This window comes from Pseudophryne corroboree, chromosome 9, assembly GCF_028390025.1.
Source record: "Pseudophryne corroboree isolate aPseCor3 chromosome 9, aPseCor3.hap2, whole genome shotgun sequence".
Classification (NCBI taxonomy): domain Eukaryota; kingdom Metazoa; phylum Chordata; class Amphibia; order Anura; family Myobatrachidae; genus Pseudophryne; species Pseudophryne corroboree.
The window spans coordinates 440,211,084-440,232,022 of NC_086452.1; the positions used below are offsets into that span (position 1 = coordinate 440,211,084).

Genomic DNA, 20,939 nt, shown 5'->3' on the forward strand with positions numbered 1-20,939 from the left:
ATCTCACAGCATTACACAGCTACTGTCCACCTCACAGCATTACACAGCTACTGTCCATCTCACAGCATTACACAGCTACTGTCCATCTCACATCATTACACCGCCACTATCCACCTCACAGCATTACACAGCTACTGTCCATCTCGCAGCATTACACAGCTACTGTCCACCTCACAGCATTACACAGCTACTGTCCATCTCACATCATTACACCGCCACTATCCATCTCACAGCATTACACAGCTACTGTCCACCTCACAGCATTACACAGCTACTGTCCACCTCACAGCATTACACAGCTACTGTCCATCTCACAGCATTACACAGCTACTGTCCATCTCACAGCATTACACAGCTACTGTCCACCTCACAGCATTACACCACTACTGTCCACCTCACAGCATTACACAGCTACTGTCCACCTCACAGCATTACACAGCTACTGTCCACCTCACAGCATTACACCACTACTGTCCACCTCACAGCATTACACAGCTACTGTCCATCTCACAGCATTACACATCTACTGTCCATCTCACAGCATTACACAGCTACTGTCCACCTCACAGCATTACACCACTACTGTCCACCTCACAGCATTACACAGCTACTGTCCATCTCACAGCATTACACAGCTACTGTCCATCTCACAGCATTACACAGCTACTGTCCATCTCACAGCATTACAAAGCTACTGTCCACCTCACAGCATTACACAGCTACTGTCCATCTCACAGCATTGCACAGCTACTGTCCATCTCACAGCATTACACAGCTACTGTCCATCTCACAGCATTACACAGCTACTGTCCATCTCACAGCATTACACAGCTACTGTCCATCTCACAGCATTACACAGCTACTGTCCATCTCACATCATTACACCGCCACTATCCACCTCACAGCATTACACAGCTACTGGCCGCCTCACAGCATTACACAGTTGTCCACCTCACAGCATTACACAGCTACTGTCCATCTCACAGCATTACACAGCTACTGTCCATCTCACAGCATTACACAGCTACTGTCCACCTCACAGCATTACACAGCTACTGTCCACCTCACAGCATTACACAGCTACTGTCCATCTCACAGCATTACACCGCTACTGTCCACCTCACAGCATTACACCGCTACTGTCCACCTCACAACATTACACCACTACTGTCCACCTCACAGCATTACACAGCTACTGTCCACCTCACAGCATTACACCGCCACTGTCCACCTCACAGCATTACACAGCTACTGCCCATCTCACAGCATTACACCACCACTGTCCACCTCACAGCATTACACAGCTACTGTCCACCTCACAGCATTACACAGCTACTGATCACCTCACAGCATTACATCACCAATGTCCATCTCACAGTCTTACACCACCACTGTCCATCTCACAGCATTACACCGCCACTGTCCATCTCACAGCATGACACCGCCACTGTCCATCTCACAGCATTACACCACCACTGTCCATCTCACAGCATTACACCGCCACTGTCCATCTCACAGCCTGACACCACCATTGTCCATCTCACAGCCTGACACCACCATTGTCCATCTCACAGCATTACACCGCCACTTTCCATCTCACAGCATGACACCGCCACTGTCCATTTCACAGCATTACACCACTACTGTCCATCTCACAGCATTACACCGCCACTGTTCATCTCACAGCATTACACCGCCACTGTCCATCTCACAGCCTGACAACACCACTGTCCATCTCACAGCATTACACTGCAACTGTCCACCTCACAGCCTTACACCACCACTGTCCATCTCACAGCATTACACCTCCTCTGTCTATCTCACAGCATTACACCGCCTCTGTACACCTCACAGTCTTACACCACCACTGTCCATCTCACATTACACCACCACTGTCCATCTCACAGCATTATACCACTACTGTCCATCTCACAGCATTACACCACCACTGTCCAGCTCACAGAATTACACCACTACTATCCTTCTCATAGCATTACACCGCCACTGTCCATCTCACAGCCTGACACCACCATTGTCCATCTCACAGCATTACACCGCCACTGTCCATCTCACAGCCTTACACCACCACTGTCCATCTCACAGCTTTACACCGCCACTGTCCATCACACAGCATTACACTGCAACTGTCCATCTCACAGCCTTACAACACCACTGTCCATCTCACAGCATTACACTGCAACTGTCCACCTCACAGCCTTACACCACCACTGTCCATCTCACAGCATTACACCTCCTCTGTCTATCTCACAGCATTACACCGCCTCTGTACACCTCACAGTCTTACACCACCACTGTCCATCTCAGCATTACACCACCACTGTCCATCTCACAGCATTATACCACTACTGTCCATCTCACAGCATTACACCACCACTGTCCAGCTCACAGAATTACACCACTACTATCCTTCTCATAGCATTACACCGCCACTGTCCATCTCACAGCATTACACCACCACAGTCCATCTCACAGCCTTACACCGCCACTGTCCATCTCACAGCATTACACTGCAACTGTCCATCTCACAGCATTACACCGCCACTGTCCATCTCACAGCCTTACACCCCCACTGTCCATCTCACAGTCTTACACCACCTCTGTCCATCGCACAACATTATACCGCCTCTGCCCATCTCACAGCCTGACACCACCACTGTCCATCTCACAGCATTACACCGCCTCTGTACACCTCACAGCCTTACACCACCACTGTCCATCTCACAGCATTACACTACCTCTGTCCAGTTCACAGCAATACACCACCTCTGTCCAGCTCACAGCAATACACCACTACTGTCTTTCTTATAGCATTACACCACCACTGTCCATCTCACATGCTTACACCACCACTGTCCATCTCACAGCATTACACTGCAACTGTCCATCTCACAGCCTTACACCCCCACTGTCCATCTCACAGCATTACACTGCAACTATCCACCTCACAGTCTTACACCACCACTGTCCATCTCACAGTCTTACACCACCTCTGTCCAGCTCACAGCAATACACCACTACTGTCCTTCTTATAGCATTACACCACCACTGTCCATCTCACATGCTTACACCACCACTGTCCATCTCACAGCATTACACTGCAACTGTCCATCTCACAGCCTTACACCCCCACTGTCCATCTCACAGCATTACACTGCAACTATCCACCTCACAGTCTTACACCACCACTGTCCATCTCACAGTCTTACACCACCTCTGTCCAGCTCACAGCAATACACCACTACTGTCCTTCTTATAGCATTACACCACCACTGTCCAGCTCACAGCAATACACCACCACTGTCCATCTCACAGCATTACACCACAACTGTCCATCTCACAGCATTACACCACAACTGTCCACCTCACAGCATTACACCACCACTGTCCATCTCACAGCATTACACCACCACTGTCCATCTCACAGCATTATACCACTACTGTCCATCTCACAGCATTACACCACAACTGTCCACCTCACAGCATTACACCACCACTGTCCATCTCACAGCATTACACCACCACTGTCCATCTCACAGCATTATACCACTACTGTCCATCTCACAGCATTACACCACAACTGTCCACCTCACAGCATTACACCACCACTGTCCATCTCACAGCATTACACCACCGTCCATCTCACAGCATTATACCACTACTGTCCATCTCACAGCATTACACCACAACTGTCCACCTCACAGCATTACACCACCACTGTCCATCTCACAGCATTACACCACCACTGTCCATCTCACAGCATTATACCACTACTGTCCATCTCACAGCATTACACCACCACTGTCCAGCTCACAGCATTACACCACCACTGTCCAGCTCACAGCATTATACCACTACTGTCCATCTCACAGCATTACACCACCACTGTCCAGCTCACAGCATTACACCACCACTGTCCATCTCACAGCATTACACCACCACTGTCCAGCTCACAGCATTATACCACTACTGTCCATCTCACAGCATTACACCACCACTGTCCACCTCACAGCATTACACCACCACTGTCCATCTCACAGCATTACACAGTCACTGTCCATCTCACAGCATTACACAGCTACTGTCCTTCTCACAGCATTACACAGTCACTGTCCAGCATTACACCACAACTATCCGGCTCACAGCATTACACCTCCACTGTCCATCTCACAACATTATACCACCACTGTCCATCTCACATCATTACACCATCACTGTCCATCTCACATCATTACACCATCACTGTCCATCTCACAGCAATATACCGCCACTGTCCTTCTCACAGCATTACACCGCTACTGTCCTCACAGCATTACACCGTCACTGTCCATCTCACAGCATTACATGGCCACTGTCCATCTCACAGCATTGTGCACCATTACTGTCCTTCTCACAGCATTACACCACTACTGTCCTTTTCAGAGCATTACACGCACCGCTACTGTCCTTCTCATAACATTACACCACTATTGTCCACCGCACAGCATTGCACCACCACTGTCCATCTCAGAATTACACTGCTACTGTCCATCTCACATCATTACACCACTACTGTCCTTCTCATAGCATTACACCACTATTCTCCACCTAACAGCACTACACCACCACTGTCCATCTCAGAATTACATTGCTATTGTCCACCTCACAGCATTACATTGCTACTGTCCACTCACAGCATTACACCGCCCCTCTCCATCTCACAGCATTACACGCCCCTCTCCATCTCACAGCATTACACGCCCCTCTCCACCTCACAGCATTACACGCCCCTCTCCATCTCACAGCATTACACCGCCCCTCTCCATCTCACAGCATTACGCCGCCCCTCTCCATCTCACAGCATTACACTGCCCCTCTCCATCTCACAGCATTATACCACCCCTGTCCAGCTCACAGCATTACACCGCCCCTGTCCATCTGACAGCATTACATTGCTACTGTCCACCTCACAGCATTACATTGCCCGTGTCCATCTCACAGCGTTACATCGCCCCCATTCCATCTCACAGCATTACGCTGTCCCTCTCCATCTCACAGCATTACGCCGCCCCTCTCCATCTCACAGCATTACACCGCCACTGCCCATCTCACAGCATTACACCACCATTGTCTATCTCACAGCATCACACCACCACTGTCCATCTCACAGCATTACACCACCACTGTCCATCTCACAGCATTACACCACCACTGTCCATCTCACAGAATTACATTGCTACTGTCCACCTCACAGCATTACACCGCCCCTCTCCATCTCACAGCATTACACCGCCCCTCTCCATCTCATAGCATTACACCGCCTCTCTCCATCTCACAGCATTACAGCGCCTCTCTCCATCTCACAGCATTACCGTGCCCCTCTCCATCTCACAGCATTACACCACCCCTCTCCATCTCACAGCATTACGCTGCCCCTGTTCAGCTCACAGCATTACACCGCCACTGTCCATCTCACAGAATTACACCGCCCCTCTCCACCTCACAGCATTACACCTCCCCTGTCCACCTCACAGCATTACACCTCCCCTGACCACCTCACAGTATTACACCACCCCTGTCCATCTCACAGCATTACACCTCCCCTGTCCATCTCACAGCATTACACCACCCCTGTCCATCTCACAGCATTACACCACCCCTGTCCATCTCACAGCATTACACCTCCCCTCTCCACCTCACAGCATTACACCGCCCCTGTCCATCTCACAGCATTACACCACCCCTGTCCACCTCATGACCTAACTCTTCCTTTTCCCACCTCACAGAACTACATTGCCCCGATCTAGCTGGGATACCTTCCTTTCTTACCTCTATGATAAAGTAATGAGTAATATTCTGGCAATATGAATGGCACGCAATCAGAAAGACAGATTGTTGTCAGCGCTATCACCACAGCTACAATTTTGTATGGATCCATGGTTGCCAAGTCACACAGCCGGCCCAGGTGATACAGGGGGTGTGGTCAAATCTGGGAGGTGTGGCCTCACCTGCTTTGAAAAAAGTAAATAAGAAATAGTATGTGGCCCACCACGAAGAGGGATATTTCGCCACCGCTGTGGCCCTCAAGCAAACCTCAGCCCCTGTAATTAGTAATTAGTGCCTGCATATTGTTATTGGTTACTGCCCATGTATTCTGTCTACAGGTGATATACCGGGTTCTGGATCCAGCTATTCCCATCAGAGACCCGTACAGCTCTCGCATTCAAAGTAAGTCCTGTCTAATGAAACCAGCCGAGCAGAGAAGCACAGGGCCGCCGAGGTTTGGGGCGAAGCCGCTGGAAGGGAATCACGGCATCGCAGGGGTGTTGGCCTAAATTTTGCAACCCAGCCTGTTGCCCGCTATGGCCTCCTATTTATGTAGGCGACGTGTCTGCATTAATTGTGCAGAAATGATATAATATCTGCTCCCGTGTTGATACATACATCCCAACCGAATGCGCCTCTTTGGCATATGCACCCGAAGAAGGGCATGGACTCATGGGAAAGGAGCACGCCTATGTTTCTAGCATTTTGGGGGAATACCCTGCACTCCCGACGATGCTCAGCTGTCCTTCAGGCTCTCCCCGCACTGCCTAAGATGTGTGCTCCCCCATCTACCTCTCCCCCCTCCTCTTCCCACCAAAAGCTGGAAAGTTGGGAGGTATTTTAATTGAATATCATATCCTCAAGAAATAAAGCGAAAAGAAAATAATTGGAATTCCTAAAACTTTTGTTTTCAGTGTTAGCAGAGCTATTCCATCCTCCTACACATGGGGGTAAATTTACTAAGATAGGAGTTCTATTTGAGATGGGATGTTGCCCCTAGCAACCAATCAGATTCCAGGTATTATCTTCTAGAAGGTGCTAGATAAATGAGAAGTAGAATCTGATTGGTTGCTACGGGCAATATCCCATCTTCAATAGAACTCCCATCTTAGTAAATTCACCCCATGGTGACTAGTTGTGGATAATAATGAAATCCACAATACTGTATGGGATAATGAGCTCCCTACTGCAATATATAAACATGTTAGAAGTCACCATTACCATATGTAGAACACAATAACATATGACAAGTGCTTTCATACAGGTCTCAGAAATTCAAGATGTCTGTATGGGGTCTATTCATGAAGCAGTGAAAAATGTTGAGAAGTGAGCCAGTGGAGAAGTCGCCCATGGCAACCAATCAGCATTGAAGTAACATTTATAATTTGCATACTATACAATTGTATGGAGCAGCTGATTGGTTGCTATTGGCAACTTCTCCACAGGCTCACTTCTCCACTGTTTTCACTGCTTCATGAATAAACCCCTATATGTAACGTATTAAGGGGGCCATTCCGAGTTAATCGCACGTAGCAACTTTTTGCTGCCCGTGCGATCAACTAGACGCCGCCTCTGGGGGAGTGTATTTTTGCATAGCAGGGCTGCGAACGCTTATGCAGACTCGCTATGCAAAAAAAGATTCCTGTAAAACAAGACCAGGGTCAGAGTTACTTACCCCGTGCGATCGATCCAGCAGGTCCCGGAATTGACGTCTGCGTTGGACTCACCACTCCCCGAAAACGGGGAGTATCCGCCCTGGAGCGCTTTCCCGCTGTCATTCTTCTTGCGATCGCGTGCGCAATCACTTTCTTGTTTCTTCTGGTCATTGCCCGGTGATGTCGCCGGGCAACGACGCGCGTGCGCATTGCGGGCTCCGTGCAGCTGCAGTTCCGACCCGTTCGCACCGCTGTGACAAGCAGCAGCGTGCGAACGGGTCGGAATTACCCCCTAAGCCTGGAGAAGGGATAAAGAAGTGATAAAGTGGTGATAAGTGCAAGGTGATAACGCACCAGCCAATCAGCTCCAATATGTAAATTGACAGTTATAAGCTGATTGGCTGGTGCGTTATCACCTTCCACTTATCACTGCTATATCACTTCTGTATGCCTTCTCCAGGCTTAGGGGTCTATTTACTAAGCCTCGGATGGAGATAAAGTCGCTGGAAATACAGTACCAGCCAATCAGCTCCTAACTGCTATGCCACAGGCTGTGTTTGAAAAATGACATTTAGGAGCTGATTGGCTGGTACTTTATCTCCAGCAACTTTATCTCCATCCAAAGCTTAGTATATAGACCCCCTATATACATCTGCCCCATGTACAATAAGGGGTGGGCTATTCCTTACAATGGAAAGCTATTCTTAATTAACAAAGAAGCGATGACATCAGAATGCGCCGATTATAAGCGATGACATCACAACTCACGGTCAGTACGGATTTTATTTTCAGGAGTGTGCCCTTGTGCGAGACATTGGGGGTAATTCCAAGTTGATCGCAGGATTTTTGATAGCAATTGGGCAAAACCATGTGCACTGCAGGGGAGGCAGATGTAACATGTGCAGAGAGAGTTAGATTTGGGTGGGTTATTTTATTTCTGTGCAGGGTAAATACTGGCTGCTTTATTTTTACACTGCAAATTAGATTGCAGATTGAACACACCCCACCCAAATCTAACTCTCTCTGCACGTTATATCTGCCTCCCCTGCAGTGCACATGGTTTTGCCCAATTGCTATCAAAACTCCTGCTGCGATCAACTTGGAATTACCCCCATTGTTCCAAGAGCGATTTCACCCCTCCGGTCGCACAGAGCCGTCTGACACAGGGGCTGGATAATGCCCCATTCTTGAGCTATTTCTTGACAGTTACAGAGACGTCTGATTCCTTTCTAAAAGCAGGGGAGCTATTTGTGAGCGGGGGGGGGGGGGGGGGGGGGGGGGAAGAGATCTGTGGCTGTTACTGATTTAGCTCTGTGTTTTCAGCGTCGTCGCTCTATTCCCTTACATGGCAGACTCCCGGCTTAAGGGACGATACTGGGTGTTACTGTTGGCCCCTCTCCAGTCACCAGCCATGTGTGGAGCTAAAAAGCAGATTACTGTACAATCCTGACATGTCCCAGCTGGTTTAGTTAGTGAAAGTGTCACTCTGCAGAACATCTATGAGGATGAGCGCGCTGGGGGAGAGGGGGGGGGGGGGGGGGTCATAATTAGATTTGCAATAACCTTTCTCAGGGTCACAGAGTACCCATCTGATGCTCTTTATATAATAACAGTCCTGTAACTAGATAACAAGTCTACTGGCTGTTTAGCCGTGTTCACAGTGGTTTGTTATAAGGCTCTACACTACAGCGTAACAGGTGCAAACCGGAAAGAAGCTGTTTTATAATGTGGCGTACATGAGGGGGTCATTCCAACCTGATCGCACGCTAGGTTTTTTCGCTGTGCTGCGATCAGGTTACCACTGCGCATGCGTATGCACCGTAATGCGCACGCACGTCATACGGGTACAAAGCGGATCGTTGCTAAGCGATGGATTTAACGAAGAATCCATTTGCACAGCCGATCGCAAGGTGATTGACAGGAAGAAGGCGTTTGTGGGTGGCAACTGACCGTTTTCTGGGAGTGTTTGGAAAAACGCAGGCGTGTCCAAGCGTTTGCAGGGCGGGTGTCTGACGTCAAATCTGGACATGAACAGGCTGAAGTGATCGCAGCGGCTGAGTAAGTTCAGACTACTCAGAAACTGCACAAAACTGTTTTTGTCCCGCTCGGCTGCACATGCGTTCGCACACTTGCAAAGCTAAAATACACTCCCCCGTGGGCGGCGACTATCTGATCGCTGCGCTGCAAAAAATAGCCAGCGAGCGATCAGGTCGGAATTACCCCCATGGTACAACTCTACAGTATACTACGGTGATCCTATACTCAATTAAAGTGTGGAGATATACAAATGCTACTGTAATTTGAGCATTCCCCACGTGTACAAGCATGAGATGGACTGTGTAAAACGTGAAGCGTCCACTTATCTGTGCATACCTGCCAACATTTGTGTAGCTGAATTTGGAAACTTGCGCGACTTCGTGGGTAGGGTGCGCTGTACCCTAGTGCGCTTTCTCCACATGTATCTAACCCTGTGATTCACGCAGTTGGAAAGGAGCTGCAAGTTATAGAAAATATATTGTTAATTCATTTCTATTGTTTGTCCTATTTGGTGCGCTGTAACCTATTGCGCTTTCTTAACGTGCATCTAACCCTGTGATTCACGCAGTTTCCCTGTTGCTGGAGGGCTTGGTTTGTTAAACTGTGCATGTCCTTTTTAATATCCAAAATAAGGGTGGGAAGGGCCCAAGGACAATTCCATCTTGCACAACCGTTCATTACTCCCACTGCTGTGTGTCAGTGTTTCATAGATTTGCTATAAACTTCTGTGTGTTTGTGCCGCTGCTCTGTCGCTTAGTAAACCAGCCAGCTCGCTGAACACTTTGGCACTCATTCCGAGTTGATCGCTCGCTGACGTTTTTCGCAGCGCAGCGATCAGGTTACCACTGCCCGTGCATATGCACCGCAATGCGCATGCGCGTTGTACGGGTACAAACAGCATCGTTGCTGTGCAATGCTTCTAACGACGAATCCATTCGCACAACCGATCGCAAGTAGATTGACAGGAAGAGGGCGTTTATGGGTGTCAACTGACCCTTTTCTGGGAGTGGTAGGGAAAACGCAGGTGTGTCCAAGTGTTTGCAGGGCGGGTGTCTGACGTCAATTCCGGGACCGGACAGGCTGAAGTGATCGCAGCGGCTGAGTAGGTCCAGAGCTACTCAGAAACTGCAAAAAACTTTTTTGTCCCACTCGGCTGCACAAGCGTTTGCACACTTGCAAAGCGAAAATACACTCCCCTAGAGTCGGTGACTATCTGATCGCTGCTTTGCAAAAAATAGCTAGCGAGCGATCAACTCGGAATGAGGGCCTTTGTCCTAAAGTGGATGAAAACAACATTGTGAGCTATAAGGTGGTCAAAATTGTCTGCAAATTACTGGAAATTAATGTTATTGAGGTTAATAATACTAGGCCCAAATTAAGTGATTTCAGTTGTTTTTTGTAAATTTTTTAAAAAAAAATCCAAATCCAAATCCAGTCACGGCGGTTTGGCAAATCCAAAGTTGGCCGACGAATTAGAACCAAATCCAAATCGAGCAAAAATGGCCCAGCGCACAACCTTAATTTTATCCAGCTTATCTGTGGCGTACGTTTTGCCTGTGCATAACGGAGGCAGCCATTTTGTAGTCTGAATCAGCCACAATACACCCTATATATTCACTAGACTCCAGTGATATTACCAAGGTATGTTGTGTAGGCGATGTATGTGTCTAATGTGCAGGTCGCAGTCCATAGAGATCTGATAAGCAATATTATACTAATGTTGTTTGATTTTGACAAGCAACTTTAACATGTTCTGTAGGGAAAGGGTAAAGAAACAAGATTATTTTACATTTATTTATTTACCACATTTGCAATTTATTCCAGGATTGATTTATTTCTAAATGGTCTTCATCTGAGGGGACAGACTGAGCGGCATTCTAGTTGTATCCAAAGTACAATGGACTCTGGGGCTAATTCAGATGTGACTGGAGTTGCTATAATTTCCTTGGAAGCAGCAGTGATAGCATTGTGTGATGATGTCTTAGGACGCACCATCGGATCACTCAGTCACCATCGAGCAGCTTGCAGCACCCATGGGAATGCGCAAGCCACCCGTTGCAGGTCCAAGCAAGAGACCAGGAAATCTGTCCAACGACGTAAATCCTGGCCTCTTCCTCCCCTAAACGGCGGCGACTCAATTTGCCGCCCCCGAAACGGCTTCATACTTTCAATCACTGACAATCTGCTGCTGTCCTGCGTCGCTGGACCTGTTCATGAATGCGCAGGACAGGTCCTGCGTATGTGAAAAGTCCTGAACATCAGTATATTATGTATTCGTGAAAGTCTGTATCATAGGCAGACACTCTGGCTTTTTGAGAGTACAAGGCCCAGGATGACCTTCCAGGTCCAATGGCTGGAACCTGCAGTTACATGATAGCCAGAGAACCAGATGGTGGCCATCTATGTTCTGCGTCATCATAGCAGAAGTGATGGACTTGCCATCAATAAAAAATACCTCAATATTTTTTTACCTTACTCCACAATTAAGAACTTCTTATTGGGCTTTCTTTGTGCATGGGAGAATCAGACACAATAATCTTTACAAGGTTCTGTTGTTATAATTTTATATCGTAGATCTGCTGAAGATCACCAACCTCAGAATCAATTTCACCAAGCTGCACACGTTGGGAGACAACTTGCTGGACTCCCGCCTGGAGATAAAGGAGAAGTATTATTACGCCCTGTATGAGCTGGTAGTGCGAGGAAACTGCTTCTGTTACGGCCACGCCTCCGAGTGTGCCCCCATACCAGGCATTTCCAAGGACATAGAGGGAATGGTACAAGACTTACATTACTTTCATCTGTTTCTTCATGATCTTTTACCTCAATCAAGAAATGACACATAATGCCTCCTACCTCAGTCGTCAAATAACTTAACAGAACCCAATACTGATTGGCTGTCCTGAAGTCACATGGTCTGCAGCACAACCTGACATAGTGACAGTTTGTTGAAGTTAGGTTCCTTTGGTGGAACGTCCATGGGCATAGTGGCAGAAGGTCATCCCCTGGTGCTTAGAGAGCCCGCTAGCGTACACTGACAGTGACCCAGTAACAGCGACTGCGATAAGAACTTTATTGTATCATTCATTAGTTAATGCCACCCAAAATCAATTTTTAAGCTTTAGTCTTTCGTTTTTTGATACTGAATACACCATTAAAGTCTTTATGACAAGAATGATCAACGGTTGCAGACAAGAGGAACATGACAATCTGCGCCTACTGAACAGCTCATCCATTGCTGGTCACACACACGATGTCTACAGAGATATCGGGCATGATGGCAAATGTAGTCACAAGAAAAACACATGTATACACGTGCAGTTAGTATTTGCTAAATAGCAGTCCACCAAAGTTAGAATCAGAGGGTAATGACATAGACCGCTATTGATAAATGCGTGGTTAAGTCTTGCCGTTAAGCTGGTTTGACCAGATGGTGCTGCACAACTGAGAGTCTAACCTACAGATGGAGCCCTCCTCATCTATCCCTTTAATAGGATTAACTGAGCCAGGGCATTCAGACTTAATCCCCTGCTGTAATGACTTAATCCCCTGCTGTAATGACTTAATTCCATGCTGTATTGTTCTCTCTGTATTGTATTGCATCTGAAAACAATAGATTAAAGACTTATGCTAATAAACCTCGGTGCACCTAGGCGCAGCAGAGAAGGCTAGAGGTGCATGGCTCCATCTGTGTGTATACGTAAATCATCTGAATTTAGTGAAAAAGGAAAGTAGGAGAGTTGATGGAATCCATGTATACAGTGGTATCCTTGATGGTATCCTTGTATACAGTGAGCTAGTGTCCAATGGCTGACGCGTTTCTCCACCTCCAGATAGGCTTTGCTGTCAACCGCCGTCTAATTCAATACAAATACGCAGTGTAGCCTCAGATTTTGTCTTAATGCTCCTGTATTCTCCAATCCCCAGGTACACGGGAGATGTGTGTGCAAACACAACACAAAGGGGCTGAATTGTGAACAGTGTGATAGTTTCTTCAATGACATTCCCTGGAGACCTGCCGAAGGACGCAGTACAAACGCCTGCAAAAGTGAGTGAACTGTTTTTGTCACGTCAAAAAGCGGAGGAAGATATAAATTTCCCTGCGCCGCTGCGCGGTGCAATAACATTAGAATAAGCTGTTACTATTTGTTTATGAAAAGTAATGTTTATAATTATATAACACTTACATATTACACAGCGTATTACAGAGAAAATTTAGTCATAAGTGAATTTGAAATGTGGGAGGAAACCAGGGCAACTACCAGAAACCCACGCAAACACAAGGAGAACTTACTAACTGCACACCAACAGAATGCAGGTTGGGCTAAAACTCCTGACCCCAGCACTGCAAGGCAATACTAACCAATGTGCCACTGTGCGCCCAAAATATAAATTGCCATGTGTCCTGGATCTGCCAAAATGGTCCGTCTAATAGGTCACTACAGCGGTTATAGCCTATATCCTTCTATTTAAATAACTGGCAGCAACAGCAGTCTCCACGCCGCGGAGTGTCACTTGTCACGCTGCTTGCAGTCCATTTGGTCATTGCACAAGTATACGCTGCAGCAAAAGGCCTTAGTTCCCATCACAAGATTCAAAATAAATAACCTGCAGAGTCTTCATAGTTATAGACCTTGTTTCTCACAATCCCGTTGACATGGCAACCAGCCAGGGGTGAGTGCGGCATTTGGGAACCTGCTTAAATCAACCATACACCAACACACGTTTCTTTTATAGAGAATGACTAAACAATGCCTTCCTTTCAGAATGCAACTGTAACAATCACTCGCGAAAGTGCCACTTTGACATGGCGGTCTACCTGTCCACCCGGAACACGAGCGGCGGCATTTGTGACGAATGTCTGCATAACACCATGGGTCGGAACTGTGAGCTCTGCAAGCCATTCTACTTCAAAGACCCCACAAGGGACATCCGAGATAGCAGTGTGTGCAAAGGTACCTTGTACTTGGTCGTCATTGTTATTGGAGTTCAGACATGCAAGTCACAGGGGGATATGTACTAAGCAGTGATAAAAGTGGAGAAGTGAGCCAGTGGAGAAGTTGCCCATGGCAACCAATCAGCATTGACGTAACATTTATAATTTGCATATTTTAAACATATACAGAGCAGCTGATTGGTTGGCATGGGCAACTTCTCCGCTGGCTGTTTCTCCACTTTTATCACTGCTTAGTACATCTCCCCCACAGTCTGATATCCCCCCACAGTATGTTCTCACCTTAGTTCTGCTGTCCCCTATATTCTTGCCAGTGTGATGTCTGCTTCTCCAAGTGGGAGTTCTATAATAAATAGCTGCTCCTCATATATGGGGCCAGATGTACTAAGCCTGAAAAGTGATAAATATCACAGTGATAAAGTACCAGCCAATCGGCTCCTAACTGTCATTTTTCAAACACAGCCTGTAATATGGCAGTTAGGAGCCGATTGGCTGGTGCTTTATTACAGTGATATTTATCACTTTTCAGGCTTAGTACATCTCCCCCAGTATCCGTGCCAGAAAATAGATTTAAAAACACAGATATGAAAAGACAAAACCGAAAGACGCACACGGCGTGGTCATTTGAACCATTCAAAGTTTGTGCAAAAGTAAGTACTGTGCGCACTTTGAAATGAATAAATAAAGCTTTTACATGTCTGATGTTCTCCGACACTGTCACTCAGAAGATGAGCCAGATGATTCATGGACCTTGTATGAATGTGAGATACCTGAAGTCAGACCCCAGCACCAAAAACACCGGAAAATACCCCAGTGCGCAGTAGTAGTTTAGGTTTATTCTTAAAATAATGGAGTAAAAAACTCATATACTGTAGGAATAAAATATAATTGCGCAAATCACAAAAGATGACCCAAATCATGTAGGATGGAACCCACCATGACCAGAAAGAAATGAAGCTCCAAGCCAGTTGTATATGTACGCACATAGGGCTGGATTCAAATCTTAACGCGCCCCCTATCTCCCGTCTAAAGTGACGGGAGATAAAGGGGCGAAATTCAAATATCCCCCATTATCGTCCCTATCACGCCCAGTACAGTCGGGTTTGGGCGCGCAAAGCACTTAAACCCGACTAAACTAATGGGCGTGATCGTGAAAAGACCCTTTTGGGAGCCCAAACGGGTCTCTTTACATGCATTTCAGCATTGAAATTAACTTGTGGTGCCCGTCAGCAGTAATATTAGAATACCGCCGGCGGTCGCGATCGCGGCCGGGAGGGGAGGAATAACATTTGAATCCGGCCCATAGTATGTATCAATTTCATCATCAGTCAAAACAATAAGTCAGAATGAAGGGGGGAAATTACACTTTCTCTCTCGCCGAGTAAAGCCGCTTTTCTGAAATGAACTTACAAAATTATGTTTTTTGTTTTTCTTACAGAAAGATGAATAAAGTTTTTCTATTATAAATAAATGTTGTGAAAACTTTATCAATTGTTTCTAAATTGATGAGGAGACAAGGGGCCTAATTTAGAACTGATCGTAGCTGTGCGTTTTTGCACAGCAGCCGATCAGGTCTGAACTGCGCATTGGCATCTCATCCCAGCGATCGACTCGTTTGCTGGGCGGGAGGGGGTGGGCGGGCGTCGTTTGGCCGCCGTTTTTGGGGGCGTGGTCCAGGCAACGCAGGCATGGCAGGACCGTGCGGGGGGTGGGCCGCAGCGGCTGCGTGATGTCACACGCAGTCACTGCGACCCGGGATGCGAGAAGTAGCTCCCTGCCAGCACACGGAGCTACTTGTCAAGTACAAAAGCATCGTAAATGTAAATGATTGTAGATGTGCTAAATTTAGCACATCTAGGATCAGGTCTGAATTTAGCCCCAATGTGGATAGGGTATTTTTGGGGAGGCGTTGCTGAGCTCGGTCAGTTAGTGTTGGGGCAGTAGCTGGTGTCGGAGCTATGACGCGGGAGCAATGCCGAGACTGTCCGCACTTTGCATGCGCATCGTGGAATCTTGCTACATCTGTGTGTGCTATAAAGGAGCCAGGGGTGTTTAGTTAGTAAGCTTGGACGCCGGTATACATTTAAAGAATAAAAATGTGTGTTTTACCTGCTTGGTGAAAATACCGTGACTCCCTGCAGTTTGGCAGCCTGTCTGGCCAAGTCAGAACACCTGTGAAGGCCTATCTTTTAAAGGCAAGGAGGGGGCGTGGCTTGCCTGTCAATCTGGGAGGGGGAATCTGGGTTAGATAAGGCATCTTTAGGCCATTTGTGTTGGATGATCGATGCCAGTTAGTGGCCGGTGACTAGGGAGTAGGTCTCTGTTAGTAAGTGAACATTGGGGGTCATTCAGACCTGATCGCACGCTAACTTTTTTCGCTGTGCTGCGATCAGGTCAGAACTGCGCATGCGTATGCACCGTAATGCGCACCCGCACAAAGCGGATCATTGCTGTGCGATGGGTTTTACTAAGAATCCATTTGCACGGACGTTCGCAAGGAGATTGACAGGAAGAAGGCGTTTGTGGGTGGCAACTGACCGTTTTCTGGGAGTGGTTGAAAAAACGCAGGCGTGTCCAAGCATTTGCAGGGTGGGTGCCTGACGTCAATTCCGGCTCCGTGGCTGAGTAAGTCCTGGGCAACTCAGAAACTGCACAAAACTTTTTTGTAGCGCTCGGCTGCACATGCGATCGCACACTTGCAAAGCAAAAATACACTCCCCTATGGGCGGCGACTATCTCCTCGCAGCAGTGCAAAAAAACCCTAGCGAGCGATCAGGTCTGAATTGGGCCCATTCTTCACTGTGAAAGTTGATGTTTTGCGGTTATCCTGGAAAAATAAAACAGTGATGAAGAAGTCCAGAATCAGTGTGCGTGCCTCCACTATAGGGCTACTTTGCTACAGTATACTGTATGTGTATATATAATTTACATATATACACACACACTAGCATTTGCAGGGTCACCCGGTTCCGCCACCCCACCTGGTCTGTCTCCAGCTCTACTCCCTCAGTCTGCTCCCATAGCACCCCCCCCCCCTTCCCAGTCCTCCTCACTTTGTATATATACACTAAGTCTCCGCCCCCCTTTTTATTCGCTCCCCTCTCCTACCCACCGGCACCATTGTGGCGCCATCCCTGCAGCTCTGCCCGACTGCACCCCGCTAGCTCCCATACTTCCCATGGTCCTCCTCTCCTAAGTTTGTCTTGTCTTTGTCACCCCCTGTGCTCTTTAGTAAAAGGGTTTCCCATTTACATATTCACCAAGTCCCATTTTTCATTTCATCTTATTATGGTCATGTTAACAAGGGGTGGGATAAGGTAGCAGTAGGGGGGGGGGCACACCTTTTTTATCAGTCCCAGGCCCCACAATTTCTGATGGCAGCCCTGTGCGTGCTTACAGATCCATCTAGACATATAAAAGAAAAACACTATGGGGGAGATGAACTATGTCTTGGAGAGTGATAAAGTAGATAGAGATAAAGTACCAGCCAATCAGCTCCTGTCATTTTTCATACACAGCCTGTAGCATGGCAGTTAGGAGCTGATTGGCTGGTGCTTTCTCACTCTCCAAGGTTTAGTATATCTCCCCCCATGTGAGAGGTTTTGGACTACTCCTGTGCTACGTTCTCTTCATCTTTTCTTAGTTCTGATGTAATGCAATGTATAGAAACTCAAATGCTGTAGCTGCCGCTTATGGCAGAACCATAAAACCACTGTTATGTTTCCCCGGCAGCTTGTGACTGTGACCCAGATGGCTCTCTAAATGGAGGACTCTGTGACGCTCAGGATGACCCGGTTTTGGGGCACATTGCTGGACAGTGCCGTTGCAAAGATTTTGTTGAAGGTCCACGATGTGACAGATGCAAGTCAGGATTTTTCGGGCTTAGTGCTGACAGCTTCCAAGGATGTAGAAGTAAGAGTCCAAGTAAAACAAGTGACAGAAATAGTATCCATTGTTTTAAACACATAAATGATGACAGATTTGGTGAAGGACATTTACATATAGATGGGTTGATGGATCAGCTGCAGATGGTTTAGAGTTGATAAGTCAGCCATAGATGGGTTAGAGTTGATGGGTCAGCCACAGATGGTTAGAGTTGATGGACTTGCCGTAGATGGGTTAATGTTGATGGATCAGCCATAGATGGGTTAGAGTTAATGGGACAGCTGCAGATGGGTTAGAGTTGATGGGCCAGCCACAGATGGGTTAGAGTTGATGGATCTGCCATAGATGGGTTAGAGTTGATGGGTCAGCCATAGATGGGTTAGAGTTGATGGATCAGCTGCAGATGGTTTAGAGTTGATAAGTCAGCCATAGATGGGTTAGAGTTGATGGGCCAGCCACAGATGGGTTAGAGTTGATGGATCTGTCGTTGATGGGATAGCTTTGATGGGTCAGCCGTAGGTGGGTTAGCATTGATGGGTCAGCCGCAGATGGGTTAGAGTTGATGGATCAGCTGCAGATGGTTTAGAGTTGATAAGTCAGCCATAGATGGGTTCGAGTTGATGGGCCAGCCACAGATGGGTTAGAGTTGATGGATCTGCCGTTGATGGGATAGCTTTGATGGGTCAGCCGTAGGTGGGTTAGCGTTGATGGGTCAGCCTCAGATGGGTTAGAGTTGATGGGTCAGCCATAGATGGGTTAGAGTTGATGGATCAGCCATGCATGGGTTTAGAGTTGATGGATCAGCCGTAGAGGGGTTACAGTTGATGGATCAGCCATAGACGGGTTAGAGTTGATGGGTCAGCCTCAAATGGGTTAGAGATTTATCCAAGCAGAAGTTAGACTTAAAACACTGAAGGGGAAGTTTTCTCTAAGCTCAATTAAGGATTTGATAGAATGGGTTGGATTGGTTATCGCTCCTTATATACTAAGTGTATAGACATTGGGGACTTTCTTGCACCTTCTGCGAGAACCACACAAGCCAACTTTCTATGTGAAATGCAGCAACAATATCCCAGTGGTAGCACTTGTGTAATTTCTATTTTGCATGCTGTATAACAGTGCTTAAAACTTTGTTTTTGGATTGGACAGCAGCATTCCAGGATCCCATATGTCAGTATGCCATTGCTACAGGATCTCAGATCCTATATGTCAGTGTGTCAATGTTGTGGGGTCCCAAGTGCCAGTGTGCAATTATTCCAGGATAATAAGTGTCAGTGTACCATTGTTTCTGGAACACAGATGTCAGTGCGTCCCTGTTCAGTGTTGCCTAATGTCAGTGCGTCATTGTTCTAAGATCCTACGTCTTAGTGTACTATTGTTACTGGCCTTTGGGGTCATTCAGAGTTGTTAGCAAATCGTTCTGCACTGCAGGTGGGGTAGAATGTAACATGTGCACTGAGAGTTCGGGGGGGGGGGGAGAAAGACTTTGCTTTTGACTACAGTATTGAACACTGTGACTTGTAGAGTATTTTAGTGCCTGGTCCATAACTACTATACATTGGTGGTCATTCCGAGTTGTTCGCTCGTTGCCGTTTTTCGCAACGCAGCGATTAGGTGGAAACTGTACATGCGCATGGTACGAAGCGCGCATGCGCTAAGTTATTTAACACAAAACTTAGCAGTTTTGCTGGTGTTCGTTTTCAGTCGCACTGCAGATCAGTGAGTGATTGACAGGAAAGGGGCGTTTCTGGGAGGTAACTGAGCATTTTCCGGGAGTGTGCTAAAAAACACAGGCGTGCCAGGGAAAAACGCAGGAGTGGCTGGAGAAACGGGGGAGTGGCTGGCCGAACGCAGGGCGTGTTTGTGACGTCAAACCAGGAACTAAACGGACCGAGCTGATCGCAATCTAGGAGTAGGTCTGGAGCTGCTCAGAAACTGCAGGGAATTATTTAGTAGCAGTTCTGCTAATCTTTCGTTCGCTATTCTGCTAAGCTAAGATACACTCCCAGAGGGCGGCGGCCTAGCGTTTGCAATGCTGCTAAAAGCAGCTAGCGAGCGATCAACTCGGAATGACCACCATTATCAGACTGTGCGCGATGATGCAGATCACTGAGCGAAACGCGTAGCACAAAATACATTGTAAGTTATACCATTTTATTTATTTTTTGCTTTATTTTTATTTTATGCTATACTCCATGTTTTTAAATTAAAAGTTTAATAAAAGTTATGTTTCAAATCAAAAGTTATTTAAAATTCTGTTACCTATTATTAGTTTTACAATTTAGTATCGATCATAAGAGTAATCCCTACTCCAGGATACTATTGTTGTGCTATTTGTCATTTTACAATAACATATTTTGATGCCTGTTTTAGGCATTTTAATAACTCTTGGGCACCATATATTGTTACTTCAGCAAATACCACAATGATTTATATAAATCCTAACCCATTACCTTAGTTTGATATTAAATGGTTCTATACTCTTTATGCTACACCAGGCACCAGCAACTACCTTTTCTGTTTGATATTATTGTGTATATCATATTACTTATTCCTATGCCGATGTGAGAAAAAGTAATAAGGAG

The 20,939-nt window shown here is 46.9% G+C and overlaps 1 protein-coding gene across 4 annotated transcripts in view; it reads left to right on the plus strand.

Moving 5' to 3' along the window:
* Positions 1-20,939, plus strand: part of LOC134958467 (laminin subunit beta-2-like) — a 203,161-nt gene that overhangs the window by 89,086 nt on the left and 93,136 nt on the right. For all 4 annotated transcript variants that reach the window (XM_063941099.1, XM_063941100.1, XM_063941101.1 and 1 more), the window contains exons 7-11: positions 6,162-6,225; positions 12,090-12,292; positions 13,443-13,563; positions 14,282-14,470; positions 18,202-18,381. In XM_063941099.1, coding sequence (XP_063797169.1) covers positions 6,162-6,225; positions 12,090-12,292; positions 13,443-13,563; positions 14,282-14,470; positions 18,202-18,381 — 757 coding nt within the window. The remainder of the gene's footprint in view (positions 1-6,161; positions 6,226-12,089; positions 12,293-13,442; positions 13,564-14,281; positions 14,471-18,201; positions 18,382-20,939) is intronic.